Source organism: Bacillus rossius, chromosome 11 (assembly GCF_032445375.1).
Source record: "Bacillus rossius redtenbacheri isolate Brsri chromosome 11, Brsri_v3, whole genome shotgun sequence".
Classification (NCBI taxonomy): domain Eukaryota; kingdom Metazoa; phylum Arthropoda; class Insecta; order Phasmatodea; family Bacillidae; genus Bacillus; species Bacillus rossius.
Window position 1 is genome coordinate 27,728,776 of NC_086338.1, and position 15,766 is coordinate 27,744,541.

General features: G+C 36.2%; 1 protein-coding gene across 3 annotated transcripts in view; it reads left to right on the plus strand.

The window, feature by feature from the left end:
* Positions 1–12,740, plus strand: part of LOC134536728 (protein melted) — a 48,344-nt gene extending 35,604 nt beyond the window's left edge. For all 3 annotated transcript variants that reach the window (XM_063376611.1, XM_063376613.1, XM_063376612.1), the window contains exons 17-19: positions 4,480–4,734; positions 6,836–7,165; positions 9,431–12,740. In XM_063376611.1, coding sequence (XP_063232681.1) covers positions 4,480–4,734; positions 6,836–7,096 — 516 coding nt within the window. In that variant the 3' untranslated portion in view covers positions 7,097–7,165; positions 9,431–12,740. The remainder of the gene's footprint in view (positions 1–4,479; positions 4,735–6,835; positions 7,166–9,430) is intronic.
* Positions 12,741–15,766: the final 3,026 nt, after the last annotated feature.

Here is a 15,766-nt window from a genome sequence, read left to right on the forward strand (position 1 = left end):
AATTCAAATGGTAACAAGGAGGATTAGATTCGCACTAAATTGTTTTTTCACATGTTACAACTTCGGAAAATTAGACGAATGTTACTAATTTTGGAAGGTTGGTTAAGTTAACTCAGTTACAATAATTATATGGAAAATTTTTTGTTGAAATATTTAAATTATGACATAACTGGTTTTTTTATTTTTTTATTTATGCAGCTAACCTAACTCAACCTAACCTAACCAACCAAACTTTCATTTCAGTTCTTATTCGCAGTATTTTCCATAACCTGCTACTCTACGTAGTGATCAAAAAATTTTTGTGAACTGCAAAATACATTAAAATCCATTGAAACGGAAAATATGAATTTTTTTTTTTTAAATTTTGTATTTCCAAATTATTAATTGAATTAGCTCTTATTTACGTATTTAAACTCTAGTTATTCATGGGTTTTCGTTAATGGTAGCCAGGTAAATTGTAATTTTAGTTCAGCAGTAGTATAAAAACAATTTTTGCTAATTTCATTTTATCTTGCATCTTAAACCATTATTTATGTTTATTTGTATACTTTTTAGTTCGAACGTCTGTTTCGTTATAGATATATACATGAAGTAAGCTGCTTCTGTATCACATGGTGTTAGATTGATTGTGACAATCAATTTATACGTTGCTGAAACTATGATGATTACTTCTTTTAATACCGATCTCAATTAAGTGTGTGTTTAGTGGTGTCTTAGTCCTGGGTTGTTGATTTTTTTATTTTTTCCCACTTATTGTGCGTGTGACGAAAAGAATACAAATAATTAGGGCCTGGAAAATTTCGGTGTTTTCAGTATGCAAAAAGCGGTACTTTCAAATTAGAAAAGCGGTGGTTTAAAGTCGGTATTTTCGTTATGCAATGAAAATTTTACCGGTATTTTAAATGTTGACTAAATTGTGCAGTTATTGAATATAATAGTTTACATATTTAATAAATAATCCATGTATACTAGGAATAGACTAATATGCATAATAACAGCCAATTAAATCCAAAACAGTTACACAAAACAGACACGTTGCTATAGATGTTTGCAACTACAATTTTTTTTTTTCGGCTGCCGATGCCACATGCTTAGCCCAATTTAGGTGTTTGTCAATGGAATTTTTTTGGGTTAAATGATACTTTAACCTTACGTGAGTATAAGTGATCTGCAAATACGTAGAATCCCGCTGATGCGACCCCTCACGGTTCCCGGAAAAACGGACTTATAAACAGAATGGTCGCAATAGAGAATTCGGGCCAATTCCCCCCCCCCCCCCCTCCCCTCCAAATATATCCAAATACATAAAAAATTGCCTTTGTTCGCATAGATTTCATATTCAGATAGTCTATGGAGTAAAAAAGACAACTTTTTAAAATTCATTTTACACCTCGGACTCGCATACCCTGAACAATGGGGTCCGATAAATACTCGCGCTAAGTGAATTCGCGTCACGCGAGTTCGGCTATGCTAGCCAGCTGGTGGTTATTTTCGTTAAAAACGTGACAAAGGAATTTGTGTGAATCGGGTAGAAAACATTCGGCTATAAACGAAAGATATAAGAACAATGCTATCCTGAAATGCTGTGACATGTTTTTGGAGTAGATAATCACAGCGACAGACCGACAGGATGCGCACCCGCCTTTGCCGTCAGCGATGTTTATTTTGACAGCTGAAGCAATTATCTTGTCCACGTCCCTTCACAGCGTAAAAAAAAAAAGATAAAAACACGTTGGAATGCAGATGGAAAAGTAACTATGTAGTAAAATAAATATATTTACAGCCCTGCTAAATTTTTCTATTCAATAAAATTCGAGATATTAGTGATTTTTCAGCAGAAACTGCTGTGTGACTAATAAACAAATTGTTTCATAATAACTTAAACTTATGTATAAAGTATTTATTAACGGCGAAGGACAGTCGTATAAGCATATAAAAATATTTATTTTACCGAGAATGGACTATACAACCTGGCTTTTGGCGCACGCGTTGTGGGAGGGGAGGAGGATGCTGACAGTTTCTCATGCAGAAGGTTGAAATAAGGAAGAGAATGTGTTGAAATGTTAGATGGAAAAGGGGGGGGGGGGGGGGGTGTTTTTACATGGTTTGTGACTCTGGGAGGGATGAGCCTTGAAGAATTAGCAGGGGATGGGAGAGGTAAGCGCCGCGTCGCGTCACGTCACGTATGACGTCAAGCCGCCGCTACCGCCAGCCTGGCCGGACGAGTTTCTTACGCTCTCGCAGAAGCTACCTCAGCGGCTTTTCGTGCGGGTGGGTAAGATAACATGACAGCTGAGACGGCTTTTCGTGCGATAGTGGACGCGCCGAGCTCGGCTAGACACTGCTGCGTGGACAGTTGAACACAGTGCCCAACAAAGTGTAACAGACTTGTTTTTCAGCCGATTTTACTCAAATTTTCGACTTTCTCTGCTCAAATTTTTCACGGTTTCTCAAAAAACGGTCGTATAAACGGAATGGACGCATCAGAGGGGGGTCGCATCGGCGGGATTCTACTGTAATGGTACTTTTCGGGGATATATTCGCAGTGTAATATAGAAATGTTGTGGTTTTCGCGAATGTACTTACTTTTCGCGTTTTCATGCGAAATTCGCGCGAATTTTCGCAAAATTCGCGATCGCGAAAAATTCCAGGCCCTACAAATAATAGATTTGTTTGACTCGGAGTATCTTTTGCTTCCTAGGAGTGGTAAGAGGAGCAAATGTACCTAGGTCAAAAAGTGTTGATAACACTCATATACGAAGAGAATGAATGACTTGGGGTGTATTTATTTATTTATTTATTTTTGCACATTACATTAGCAGATGTCTTGAAAAATAATTGCGAAGTAAGATCCGTCTAAACGGGAAATTTCTTAGGCAATACCTAATATCGTGCCACAAATAATGAGAGCTTAATCAATTATATTGTGTGTGTTTTAATGAAAGATTGTCAAAATAAATATATTCCACATAACCTTTGGTAATAAATAAAAACAAGTTAATAAAAATAAGTTATTCAAAATATCATGATTTTAAAAATATGCCAACATCATTGTCATTTGTAACTGGATAAATAAGTTATTTATTTCCCTAAAATATCGTTATGCACTGAACATTACGAACAACAGAGAAGTACCGTATATGATCATGCTGAAACACCCAGCAGACGACTTGTCCTTGCAACTCTTCCTCAAGCGGAGGAGCATCAAGGGCATGACCCGAGTGTCCTGAGAGCATCTTGCTCTCTTGGGTGAAATGGCCATTAGCCAAACTGCTTCCAGCAAGTAAAACCATCAAGGGTGCCCCCCCGAGAGTTACAAGGTCAGAAAGAGACTTCAAGTAAAACAAACCTTATAATTTGTTTTCAAGTTTGAAATGACAAATATGCTGTTTTTTGAATTGTTTACATGAATTATTCCATCACTTTTTAAGCGAGACATCAGAGCAATAAAAAAAAGTACTTTTTGTATGTTTAAAACATTGCTTATTATCCATGATTTTGATTATGAAGTCTTATTAAACATTAAAAAAGGATATTTATATCGCTAAAATGACATAGTCTCACCAGTGAACGTTAGTATATGACAAGCTCATGAGGTATATATACTATGTCAAGTATTCGTAAGCATACGCATATTCGTTATTTTGAAGTGTTAGTATTCAAGATTGAATCAAATATGAATAGTTTATTATTCGTATCCAAAAATTAGAATATTCACAAAGGCCTAATAATAATACACCTTGCCTTACCTACCAAATTTTTTGATTTGTTTTTAAGTTTTTTTTCGTTATTTATAAATTTCTTTTTACTTTGTTACTTATTAAATTATTTTGTTCCATCTTCAATATTTTCAGACATTTGAGCTCATGTGAAATATTTATATTCATAATGCACCATAATCTACTTAATAAAACTCTTAACACTTACTGACTGACAGACAATGCACAACCTAAATTGGTGGACCTATAGATTTGAAATTTAGAGGAAATATTCCCTGAGTACCCTAGGGGTACATTATGGAGGGATTTTTTTTAACTTCCTTCCTAAAGGGGTGGTAAGGTTTGTATGAAGCGAAATACCACTCGCTGACTCACTCGTCTCGAATCCTCAGGAACTGTCGAACCTACAAACTCGAAATTTTGCATGTGTATTCCTTTTTCTACGTGCATTTTTATTTTTATATTTTGATGTTTATTTTTAATAGTTAGACTTATTTTAACTTTACTTGTTTGTTTGTATTTTGTTTGTATTGTTTATATGTTGTCCTTGTATATATGTGTCGTGCCCACCGCTAAAGCCCTCGGCTGTTGGATGGCAATTTACAATATTAAATAAATAAATAAATAAATAAAAATGTCCTGAAAGACCAGGAAATTGGTTCACTGTGTATTTGTAGACACCACGTGAATAATTTAACTGCAGGCTTCAGCTGACACTGCTCCCCCCACCTGTGTGTGAGGCAGAGGACGTGCGTTGTAGGATCAGGACTTGCTGCTGAACGAGCTGCGACACAGCGGCTTCTTCGACGTGTTCGAGGCGACCCCCAACGCAGAGGAGGCTAGGTGGGGCTGCTTCCTGTGCAACCACCCGGAGCGCGCCGTGGGCTTCCTGCAGGACAGCCAGCCAGTCATCGAGGGCTGCCTCAAGGAGAAGAAGGGCCGCTGGAGGCTCTTCAGGCGGTGGAGGACGCGATACTTCACCCTGTCCGGGGTCCACCTCTCCTACAAGGGCTCTGTACGTAGCTGTCCGCCCCCTGTCGATCCTCCCACCCAGGGAGACTGGGTTCAGTTCCGGGCGGGGCAACATTTTGTTATTATTTACATGTGAGGGGGAAACGCATGGCAGACGCTGCTGTGAGCAATTGGGTTTTCTCAGGTACTTCCATTTTCCCCTCACCCGTTCATCCCATCACCCTTTTGTAATGATTTTCCGACAGGAACATGAATGTCTCTAATCTCGGGTTGGGTGTCACTTCAGCTGAGGATTTGACACCACTTAAAACTAGTAAAATATGAAAGCTACAGAGTTGAAGTTAATATATCTTAGTAAAGCAGACTTTGCTCGTGGTCGTTACGTTGACCTACCGGTTAACATTTGCAGTGATAATGTAATGAGTGTTGGGTGGTGAGCATTCAATTGAAGTCAGTGAGGTCTGTAACTCTGAAAGTAATAAACAGATTTGCGTGATTAAAACTATAATTTGCTCAAGGGTGAGCACTGAGTAGTGCTAGTTGATTGAAATAACATTAAAGTTACTAACTTTGGTTTTGGAGCCATTAATCGTAAAATGCCTAAGCGAAAACGGGTTATGTAGGAGAAAAGAAAATAAACAAGCGAAATCGTTGGAACAGAAGCAATTAAAAATGCAGAGAAGTGTCATAGGTATAAACGAGTTAAAAGGTAGCAGAGATAAATGAGCCAGTGGAGAAAAACGAGCCCCCGATCGAGACGCTAAATTTGCACTTGAGCGAGCCTCCGCCGTCTACCTTGCGAGAAATGATGGGGCATGTAGAAAATTGTTTGGTAATGGACGTGGATATGCTCTCTGATGATTATTGCGTATGTTGATATAAAGTCAGTTGAGCCAGTGGCCGTGAACTATGGACCGATTTTGCCGTGGTTTGCTGTTGCAATTTTTGGTGTCGCAATTCTTCTGGCATGGCTACCTGACCATCAAGTAAGACATTCTTCGAATTCTCTTCAAAAAACCAAGCAATATCAGTTTTGTTAAATTATTTTATTTATTCCGTACACAATATTCCCATTCAGCAAGTTTGAAATTTATATAAAAAAAATGGCAGCTGTAGTCCAAAATACAGCCTTCCTAGAATTTTTAAATTTGTAACACCCTGGTGTCAACAAGCTGTTATGCCCTAGTACTATTACATATATTTTTAACATAGAGCCTGCTGAATGAATGGGAATCTTTTTTTTTCCTGGTTTTTATGCAAGTTAGTCTTAAACAAAGCTGTTGATATTTTTTTAATATGATAATATAATACTCTTTACTGAGTGTTTTTGTAAATCAATCATTGAAAAACATTACTGCCTGAATTAAAACAGAAAGAACGTGTTCACGTTATGGTAAACACTTTGAATATTTAGGATGTCAAGGAAAAAAAAGTTGTATTCTTTAAATTGGTGTTTTTAAATTGGTGGCTGCTAAGATTTGTTTCTTTCATTTATGTGCTTTAAAAAAAGATGTAGTCTATTAAAATCATTTTTTCTGTTTCCAAAGATTTAATATTTTTGAAGTGAAACGTCTGCTGAGAAGGATACAATTTTCGAGCGTTACAAAAACTCCAAACACATGAGAGGAATAGTTAGGTACATGGTGGAGGAACAGGTAGAAGAGGAGAGTGCGTTAGCTGCGACGCCACTGCAACGCATGCACTAGGGGTCAAAATCGGAGGGATAGGTACGTAGCGTAGCATGCTATATGCTAGTTGTAATGATCGGAAGGGGAAACTTAGAAATGACGCAGCAGTTGTGCTACGGAATTATTTTAATGCTGCTTATGTTTGTCTACTACTGAGTTTTTTTCTTCTTCTTCGAGGTCATACCCGCATCCTTACTATGCTCGATTATTATCTCTTGTTCAATAATAAAATACTAATATTTAGCTCTACCTATCCCATAAGCAAGAAATTGCACTTCTGTTCTGCCATGCACATGCTTCCCCCCCCCCCCCTCCAGCTTTACGCATGCCTACAGGTTACTTGGCTCGTGACAATGCTACTTATGTGTGGCGGAAGAACACTGAAAGTAGATCTTGTGCATGAACCAGCTGTGCCTATGCTGTATGCTACTGTTAAGTTCGTGTCGTGCCCTGCAGAAGGACGACAAAGACGTGACGCCCATCGAAGTGAACCAGATCCGCAGCGTGAAGGTGAGCCGGGGGGCCCGCAACATCCCGAAGGCGTTCGAGATCTTCACCGGGGACCAGTCGCTGATCCTGAAGCCGAAAGGAGGCAAGAAGGTGGAGGAGTGGGTTCAGTGCCTGTCCATCGTGGTGGCCCACTCGCAGTCCCGGGAGATCCCGGCCAAGAGCAACTCCCTGCCCGCCCGCGGAGTCAGCCTGCGCACCGCCGTCTAGTCCCGCTGCTTCAATACCTGCTCCGCATTTGCAGTCGTTTCAACACCGCCGCCATTCACGTATTCACTGGTGAGCCGTCCATGTGTAACTTATCATAATTTTTTTTTTTTTCTGTCCTGATCCTTTAATAGTTTTAAATACACTCACATGCACGACTTTTAATTGTAAGTGCACTTTGGATAATGTTTGTTAAGAGATTCATAATTTTTTATTTATTTAATTTTTCTGTGAGTGGGAATACTTACTGCTATTCTATGTTTCAATTGAAATTAGAGCTGTACAAGAAGGTTTTGTTTTTATTCTTGGAGACAAAATCAAGAAGATATTCTATGAACATTGAAATGAGATTGAAAATATATAATTTAACACTGCAGTCTTCCCTTCCCTTCCTTCATCGCCTTGTGAAAGCCCGCCCAGTTGGAAAGATACCAACAGAATTTGTTGAATCGTAAACAAAAGAGCTCTTTGTGCATAGTTCCTAACGCTTTTTTATCCATTTTTTTTAGTTAGAAACAGGGTGATCATTTCAACTAAAAGTAAACCTGTGGAAAATTAACACAGGACAAATAGATTTGTTTATAAACTGTACTTAAAAATTTATGCGTGTGTGTGTTTGTATATATATATAATTTAGTGTTGTCTACTACTCATGATCTGTAGTGTTTGCTTCCACTTTTGCAGCCCTAAATCATTTTAGCTGAGGGTTGCATCCCTTACATTTTATAATACCTACATTCATAACTTTCAATAATTTTGTTGTATTGCTGCTGCCATATACTAGTTTTTCTTATTAGGTATTTTTTTAATATACAGTAGAACCCTGTTATAATGTTCCTGCAAATAATGTTTTCCTGCTTATAATGTCATATTTTTAAAGTCCCAATATTTCCCCCTTAAGGACAATGCATTTATTTCCTGCATATAACGTTCATAAATAGTGTAATTTCCTGCTTATAATGTTTGCTTTGTAACATTCAATAAATGGGGAAAAAATGTTTTAACCACATTATTCCAACACTTACGATAAAAAGTTTCCTTTATGTATGTTTATGTTTACAATCACTGTCATACAATACATGAAGTTTGTTAAAATACAATTTTATGCAATATACTGAAGGTACACAATGTTCATAGTTACGTGTCAGTTGGCACCCTTAGTCAACTCTTCTCTTCCTTGCCATTCCAGTGGGTATTCAGATGCACGTACATAGTCCTACGATATTTAAGTTGCCAACCATTGAGCGAGGGCATAACTAAAAGTGTTTTCTATTGCTTACAAATATTTTTTTTTTCATTCATACGTAGGAATCCCAAAATTAAACATTTTCAGGTGGCAAAGGAGTAGACGTTCTCACTCTTAATGTTGTCGTCATGAATCGTGAGACAATTTTACAAAAAATGTGGCAGTGTATCTTTAAAGACAAACAAAATTTAACCAGGGAACAAGATGAAGTTAAAAAATTGTTGGCTTGTTTCAGAAAATTCATGTATCAAGTATACTATCTTTGGTTTTAACATTAAAGTTGTTTACATAGCTTGGTGAGTCCATTGGTACAAAGCTCGAACATTGTTAAGTGCTAAATTGAGATTTCCTGCTTATAATGTTTTTTTCTTCTGCTCCCTTGAAAAACATTATAACAGGGTTCTACTGTAATTTCTTTAATCTCTTATGAACATAAATTTACAATTTTTTTAAGCAATTAAAAATTGACCCATAATAAAAACAGTTGTTAATATGTATTACTAGATATTATTGCTGCACCACGGTATGTCAGTACAGTTCTGGTCCAGATATCTAGTGAGAAGTGAAGCTGTGCTACCTAGAGGCGAGGCTAGGTGACTTGTTTGTGGTTGGATTATCTTTAAATAGTATAAAACAAAGTTGCTATCCACGTCTGTTTGTTTGTTCTCTTATTTCTTTTAAACTACACATTGGATTTTTATGCAATTTTCACCATCATTTAAAGAATTTCTTCCGGAAGGTTTAAGTGTTTAATACATTCCTGTTAAAATTTAAAGATACATAGAGAAATCTATATGTTCTGTAATCAATGTGCATGTCTGCAGTGGTGGTAAGGGGCTAAGTGATACTGTTTGGAGGCAGATATGTAGTTTTTTTTAACTAAGGTTTTTTTTTTTTTTTAAAAGCAATAATGGGAAACTAAGATGCTCTTGTGTATGTGAGACGAAGTGATAGCAATTAGGTCCACCTTCTCCGTCTCATCTTATGCACTCTTGGCCTTACGACTAACATGATGCTGGCATCCAGTTGCAACCAAAATATGTTTTTTAATTCTTTATAATGCTATGTTTGTCTTCTTGGTGAATTTGCAGGTGCTCATCAGCACTCAGCATACCTGGAGAACTGACAGAGGAGTAGTCTACGCAGCAAGCAGGAAACATTGGGCGTAATTTGTAATACATATCCACCTATTACATTTATCAATGTGTCAGTGATGGGACAGTGGTTTTTGTTTCTTTAGACACAAGTTCATTTCAACCAAATGAAGACTAATACCGTATTTACCTGCATATGGGTTGCACATTTTATGCTGATTTTTAGATTTAAAAGTATAATGTGACCCTTATGCGGGTTTTTCACTTTGGGTTTAAAAAAAAAGTATACTGCACTGTAAATAGGACAAATGTTTCTGGGTTGGATTTTTAGGTTATGTTGCGAAAAGTGATTTTAATTCATGTGTTAATATGACCAAAGTTTCGGGAATGGTTGTATTAGAAAGTAATAGTTACATGTAAAGTGTGGAGGTTACAGATTCTCATATACTTTTTGACTTGGGCAAATATCAGCATGAATTTTTCTGAGACCACTTGTGTGTGCACCGAAAAGTGAACCCTTTCAGTAATTAGCGCAAATAACTAAACTATGTTCATTTTTAATTATCTGCAGGAGTTGGTATAATTTGTTAAATTAAAAATATCTCGGCAGTAGTGTGAAGCTCTGTGAACAGCGCAGTTATCTTACACCTGCCGTCTGCCGGCGAGTGACGTGTGTGCTGCGCTGTGCTGCCATGACGACGAGGGGTAAATGTAAAAATAAACCAGCGAGAGAGAGCGAGAGTGTATGTACATTTGTGTGTACATGTGGGTGAGGCTATGTGACAGTGTTGATGGATCTCCCTCCTCCTCATCTTTGTAAATGTCCCATCAGCTGGCACCCTTCACAGTTAATGTGTCAATCTTGACAGGTGTTCATGACGCAACTGTGCTCAGCCATGCTTGTTTTTTTTTGCGTGATATTTCCCACGCTTTGAACTGAAAATTCTGTTGGTGTTTATAAGTGTGCCTTTTATATTCCTCCAGCCACTCCTTTTAGTTGAGTGCTAGTTTTTATAGAAGGAACTGACAGAGTAGCTTGCCGCCACCTCTCTCTCGCAGCAAAGGGATGGGTATAAAAAAAAAAAATACAATAGAAGAAAGAGAAACAAGGGTATAAAAAATAGCAGTCTTCTCCTTTGTCTTTTTGTTATGTAATGCGGAAATTGAAAGGGTCGTAAAAAGGGGGTGGAGTAGTATACAGACAAAGAAGAACCTAGGGGCACCATATCCACAGAATTTTAGGAAAGACAGATATATGGTGTAACCCTTAGCTCTTATTCGAGGGGGACCCTTATGGTTAAAATTATATATATTTTTACCCAAAAGTATAGGTGTGATCCATACACAGGGGTAACCTTTCTGCGGGTAAATACAGTAATATAAAATGGGCTGTAATTTCCAGGATATTCTGTGTGTGTAAAGATATTAAGTTACATTATTTTATTGTATGTTACTATAATGTTAAAGAATGCTTTATATTACAGCCCTTGCTGTAAACTTTCTTTCATCTAACACCAATGTTAATGGTCCCTTAATTTTATAGTTTAGTAATCTTATATAAATTACCAATATCTTAAACTTCATTTAGTTTGCAAAAAAAAAAATTAAGCATTCTCTAGTGAAATATTTTTTGTTTACCATATTTGTGATTCCATTGTTCGACCATTGAAACAAAGGACTTTTTTATAACAAATATTGAACTATAGAAATGTGGTGCACTTTCATTGATGAAAATTATCAAGCCTAATATTATTGAACCCTTATATACATGGCATAATCATAGATGCTATTTCTGTATGATCATTAACAATATTAATCATTCCCTTCATTTTTATACCATTTCCTAAACATTCCCATTTATTCCATGGTGCATTTTTACTTATTCAGGTGATATTGACTGTTTGAATTTAAGTGTTAGCAAGCATGTGTATAAAATGTTACTCTGATGACAATAATATATTTTGAAGTATTTTCATTAATTTGTATTTGTATGTATAAAACTTCATTTAGTAATGAAATTTGTATTATATAAAATTAATATTGTATTACTGAAAGGTCATGTGATATTTTAGATCTAGAATACTGTAGTACTTAAAGCCAAGTGATATGGATGAGGCCAAAGTAATTAAGTATTTTTATATTTAATCTACATGAAGACAGACATGTACTAAGTGCCATCCTTGCCCATTGTGTTGATATTACTGCAGCTACTGAGATTGTAGAGCGAGAATTTAAAGTAACCCTTGTAGCTTCTGTATTTATGTTGCACAGACATTAGATGGATTTTTTATGCAAACTGCGGACTGTCAGCACAAGTGATTTATGTACTTACACATTCATGATGATAAGTTCTGTAACTTTTGTTGTAATTGTGAGAGATTTGCTAACTTAGCTGTGTTTACATGTGTGTGATAATATAACTTGCAGTATCTACATTTTTAATAGTGATGGGTCAGTCCCGATTCTTGGTTTCGGCCGGTTCTTAGCAAGTTAACTCTCACCCAGAACCATAAATATAATCCTCTTACCGGTGGCCGGTTCTTAGCAAGTTAACTCTCACCCAGAACCATAAATATAATCCTCTTACCGGTACCAAGGAAAGCTGAACAGTCAAACCTTTCAGTGGTAAAAATACAATAGACTTGTTTAAAATGTTGTTGTAGCTGTTGTAGGGGGGGGGGGGGGGGGGGGGGGCATGTATTTTGGGCAACTAATGCACATGTCCTTGTAACTTCCATTTCAACCCTTTGTGACAGTGAAAGAAAGGTTCGTGAATCTTGGAAAATTGCTGTGGGCCACAGTTACCCTCCCCCTTCCCTTCTGCTACATTTGGAAAGATAACCACCCCAGCAGGATGTGTCCAGTGTAAACAAATGAGATCCCGACCCTTTTTCTGTCTCTTTTCACTTGGAGACAGGGATGATCATTTTAACTGAAAGTAGCCCTGTGTAAAAATAAACTACCATGATTTACAGTTGTCTACTACTCATGAACACTGTAGATGTTTGCAATTAAAGTTTCAGTGTTTTGTGATCTGTTGTAGTATCAGAACTGTTATAATACTTTTAACTTTTTATGTGCCTAAACCAACAAGTGACTCAGCAAAAAAAAAGTTATTACATAACCTAGAATGTATAACTAGATTTTGCATCACCACATGTTGTAGGTTATTTGCTATTGTAGTCACCTAGTAATACATTAAGCACTTGTGCTACCTAGAGGCTAGGTGACTTATTTGAGGTGAAACTATTGTAAAGTAGGGTGCTTAGAAGTAATATTGAACAATTAAACATGCCATGTATTTGGACATACTTTATCTTTAGTGTGAATGGAAATTGTGTGGGGGTTAACCTAACACCGAGAACAGAGAACAGATTTTTAAGAACAGGAACCAAACCGAGAATTGTTGCTAAAAGTAGAACCGACATAACACTCATTTTTAATTATTCATAAAGCCCAACTCACCTGTATACAATATCATCTAATTGATGTGCCATTGGTAAGTGTAAAAATCTGCTGGCTAAATGTAAGGTATATTGTTTCTTGAATCTGTTTCGCTTGAAATAGAACCAAAGGTTAGAACCAATGTACAACTGGTATAGCTGCAAAATGTTATGTTTAAGTGCACAGGTGTCAGTATATTATCACTCTTAGCTTTTGTGTCTTTATTTCAATGGTGTTAGTCTCGAAGAAAACCTGACTTTCATGCCTTATGTACTGACAATTATTTTATTAAGCAAAAACTATTATGGAAATGATTTTATAGTTTATACTTAAATATTTTTTTTTAAACTTTGAAACCAAAAAAAAAAGAAGCAAACATATAAAAAATATAATCACAAAAATATGTTGGCAAGATTGAATCAGGTGATCATTTTGTTTATGAAACATGCCAGTTGTGATACATTGTGCCTTAATTGGTCAGAGAAATTCAGGGAATTTACTTGAAATCCTGGAAAAGTTGTGGAAATTGAAATTATTGAAAGATAGTAATTAAAGAAGGAAAATCATTTTCCAGTCTGCCAGCACTCAGACTGTGAAAGGGATTTCTTTTTTTCAAATGGAATTTTAGTGCAGTCATAAGTACATACCATGCATGGTTCGGTTACATATAAATAATTAACCATACTTGATTTTCTTGCTTTATTCCAGAAAATTGCATAATAGGGAAATTTTATTGCAGATTTATGTGGATGACCTGTTGAAGCTTTTTAACAATCACATTATTTCCTTATAATGCCCTGAAAGTTTCTAGAATACATGTGAACAAGCAAGGCTATACTACCACCAAGTGGCTTAAAGTCATATATTCATATTTGAAAGTGCCAATTTATCTTATTTTCATTTCTGAAAAGCTGACCTAGGTCTTGTACACTGGAAACCACGACAAGTTTGGTTGCAACTCGACACTTGACAGGGAATCTTATGAGGTTGGGAATGTCATTGGTGCAGCAAATACCCTGTTTTATCGCATAATTGTAGCACGTTTTACACTAAAATAAAGTTTGAAAAGTAAGTGTGCGACTATTATGTTGTGGGGGGGGGAATAATTAGGTAAAATTATTTGTAAAAACAAAAACTATGCATAGAAAGTACTTTTATTTAAAAAGTAGAGTATACAAATGCACGCCAAACAATCTAAATTAATGTCATGCAACAAAAACATTTTGTTCACCTGTGTAGGTTGTATTTATTCGCTTGTATGTGTCGTCTTTTATTATCCTGTTTATGTTGTATTTATTCGTTTGTATGTGTCGTGTTTGTATTACTTGTTCTGTGCACACCTCTAAAGCTTCGGCTGTTGGTGTGCATGTCACAAATTTTAATAAATAATAAATAATAAATAAATAATAAATAGAAAAACCAAAACTGTAATGTGAACTTGAGTCGGAATGCACAACTATTGTCGTAGTACCCATCACGAGAAAGCATGAGCTATTAAATGTAGTTAACTCGGCACTGGATAGAGCATGCGTGTAGCATGCAATTGTTGAGCTATTTGTATTGATATTCGACTACGTGCGTGTTCTCTATACGGGAATCAACATAACCAATCATGGCAATCATGAATGATGCCAACTAGCGCTAGCTACATTTTTATACGCGGTACACAGCTGCAACGAAGACGAAAAGATATAGTTTATAACGTTTGAAAACGTCTTTAAAAGAAACCTTACAAATCAGACAGCTTCGTATTTCTGTTAATTAAATAATTAAGTGGTAATATCCTAATGAATATTAGATTTAAACTTTAAAATACATTGTTTTATACTGGAAAACTACCTACACAAAGCGCTCAGAATCTAAAAAAATTATGGGACATTTATGTGAGAAATTTATTTTTATAAATTTTCATGTCCTAAAATAACGGTGCGATGATTATGCGATAAAACACGGTAAGTGTGCAGTGTTAATGTCCTCCACAGGAGCACAAGGTGGTTAATGTGGTCCAAAGTGTTTGTGATGATAATTCACTCACCTTAAACAATACTGCCACAACTCAAAAAACTTACTTTTAAGAAAGTATTGAAAGATATATATACCAAAGAAAATATTGATGTGCAGTTGGAAGTACATTTTGTAATGGAATAACTATAATTTGTGGAAGTGTATTGTTGTAAAACATATAGGTACAGACACTAGTTGCTTGTTATTGAGAGCTGTGATTAAGCAATTGAATTTGTAACAATCCAGATTAAAAACTGCCATATCATAAAATGTGACTTGCAAAAAAATCTTCTCTGTGTAACATGGCCACAAATAAAAATGTGGAATTCAATATGAAAAACATTGCAAAGTTCTACATGTTGTGAAACTTTTTAACCGCGCAAAACTGCCACATTTCTGGATTAATGAGCAACCGTACTATTGCTGAAATAGTGTCAAATAGAATTATAATACATTCCGTGGCACTGTTTTTCTGCAGCACCTTCAAAAACAAAACAAAAAATTGTGAGAGTGACATTTCCAAATAACAACCGATAAGGCCAGGTATGTTTCGTGAAAGGATTTCCAGACCAGATGTGTGTTAAAACTTTGTAGAATTGTCAGTATTTCGTGGTTAGCTGGGCTTTTTTCAGATACATGTCTACTGTCAGAACACCAATCATAGCCTTCCAGTGTGGAAGCCAACACATCCTGAATGGTCTGGTGAAAATGATTGAGTTCTTTTGCAATGGCCACCAATCAAAAGGAAACAAGTGCTATCACAGGCATACCTCATTGCAGTCAAATGAGTGATCAGATTGTTTAGTGAAAAAAAGCATGCCCCCAAGCAGCGAATTTTATACGAAATTCAGCCAATAAGTTATCACAAGTAAACAGTTCACTTTG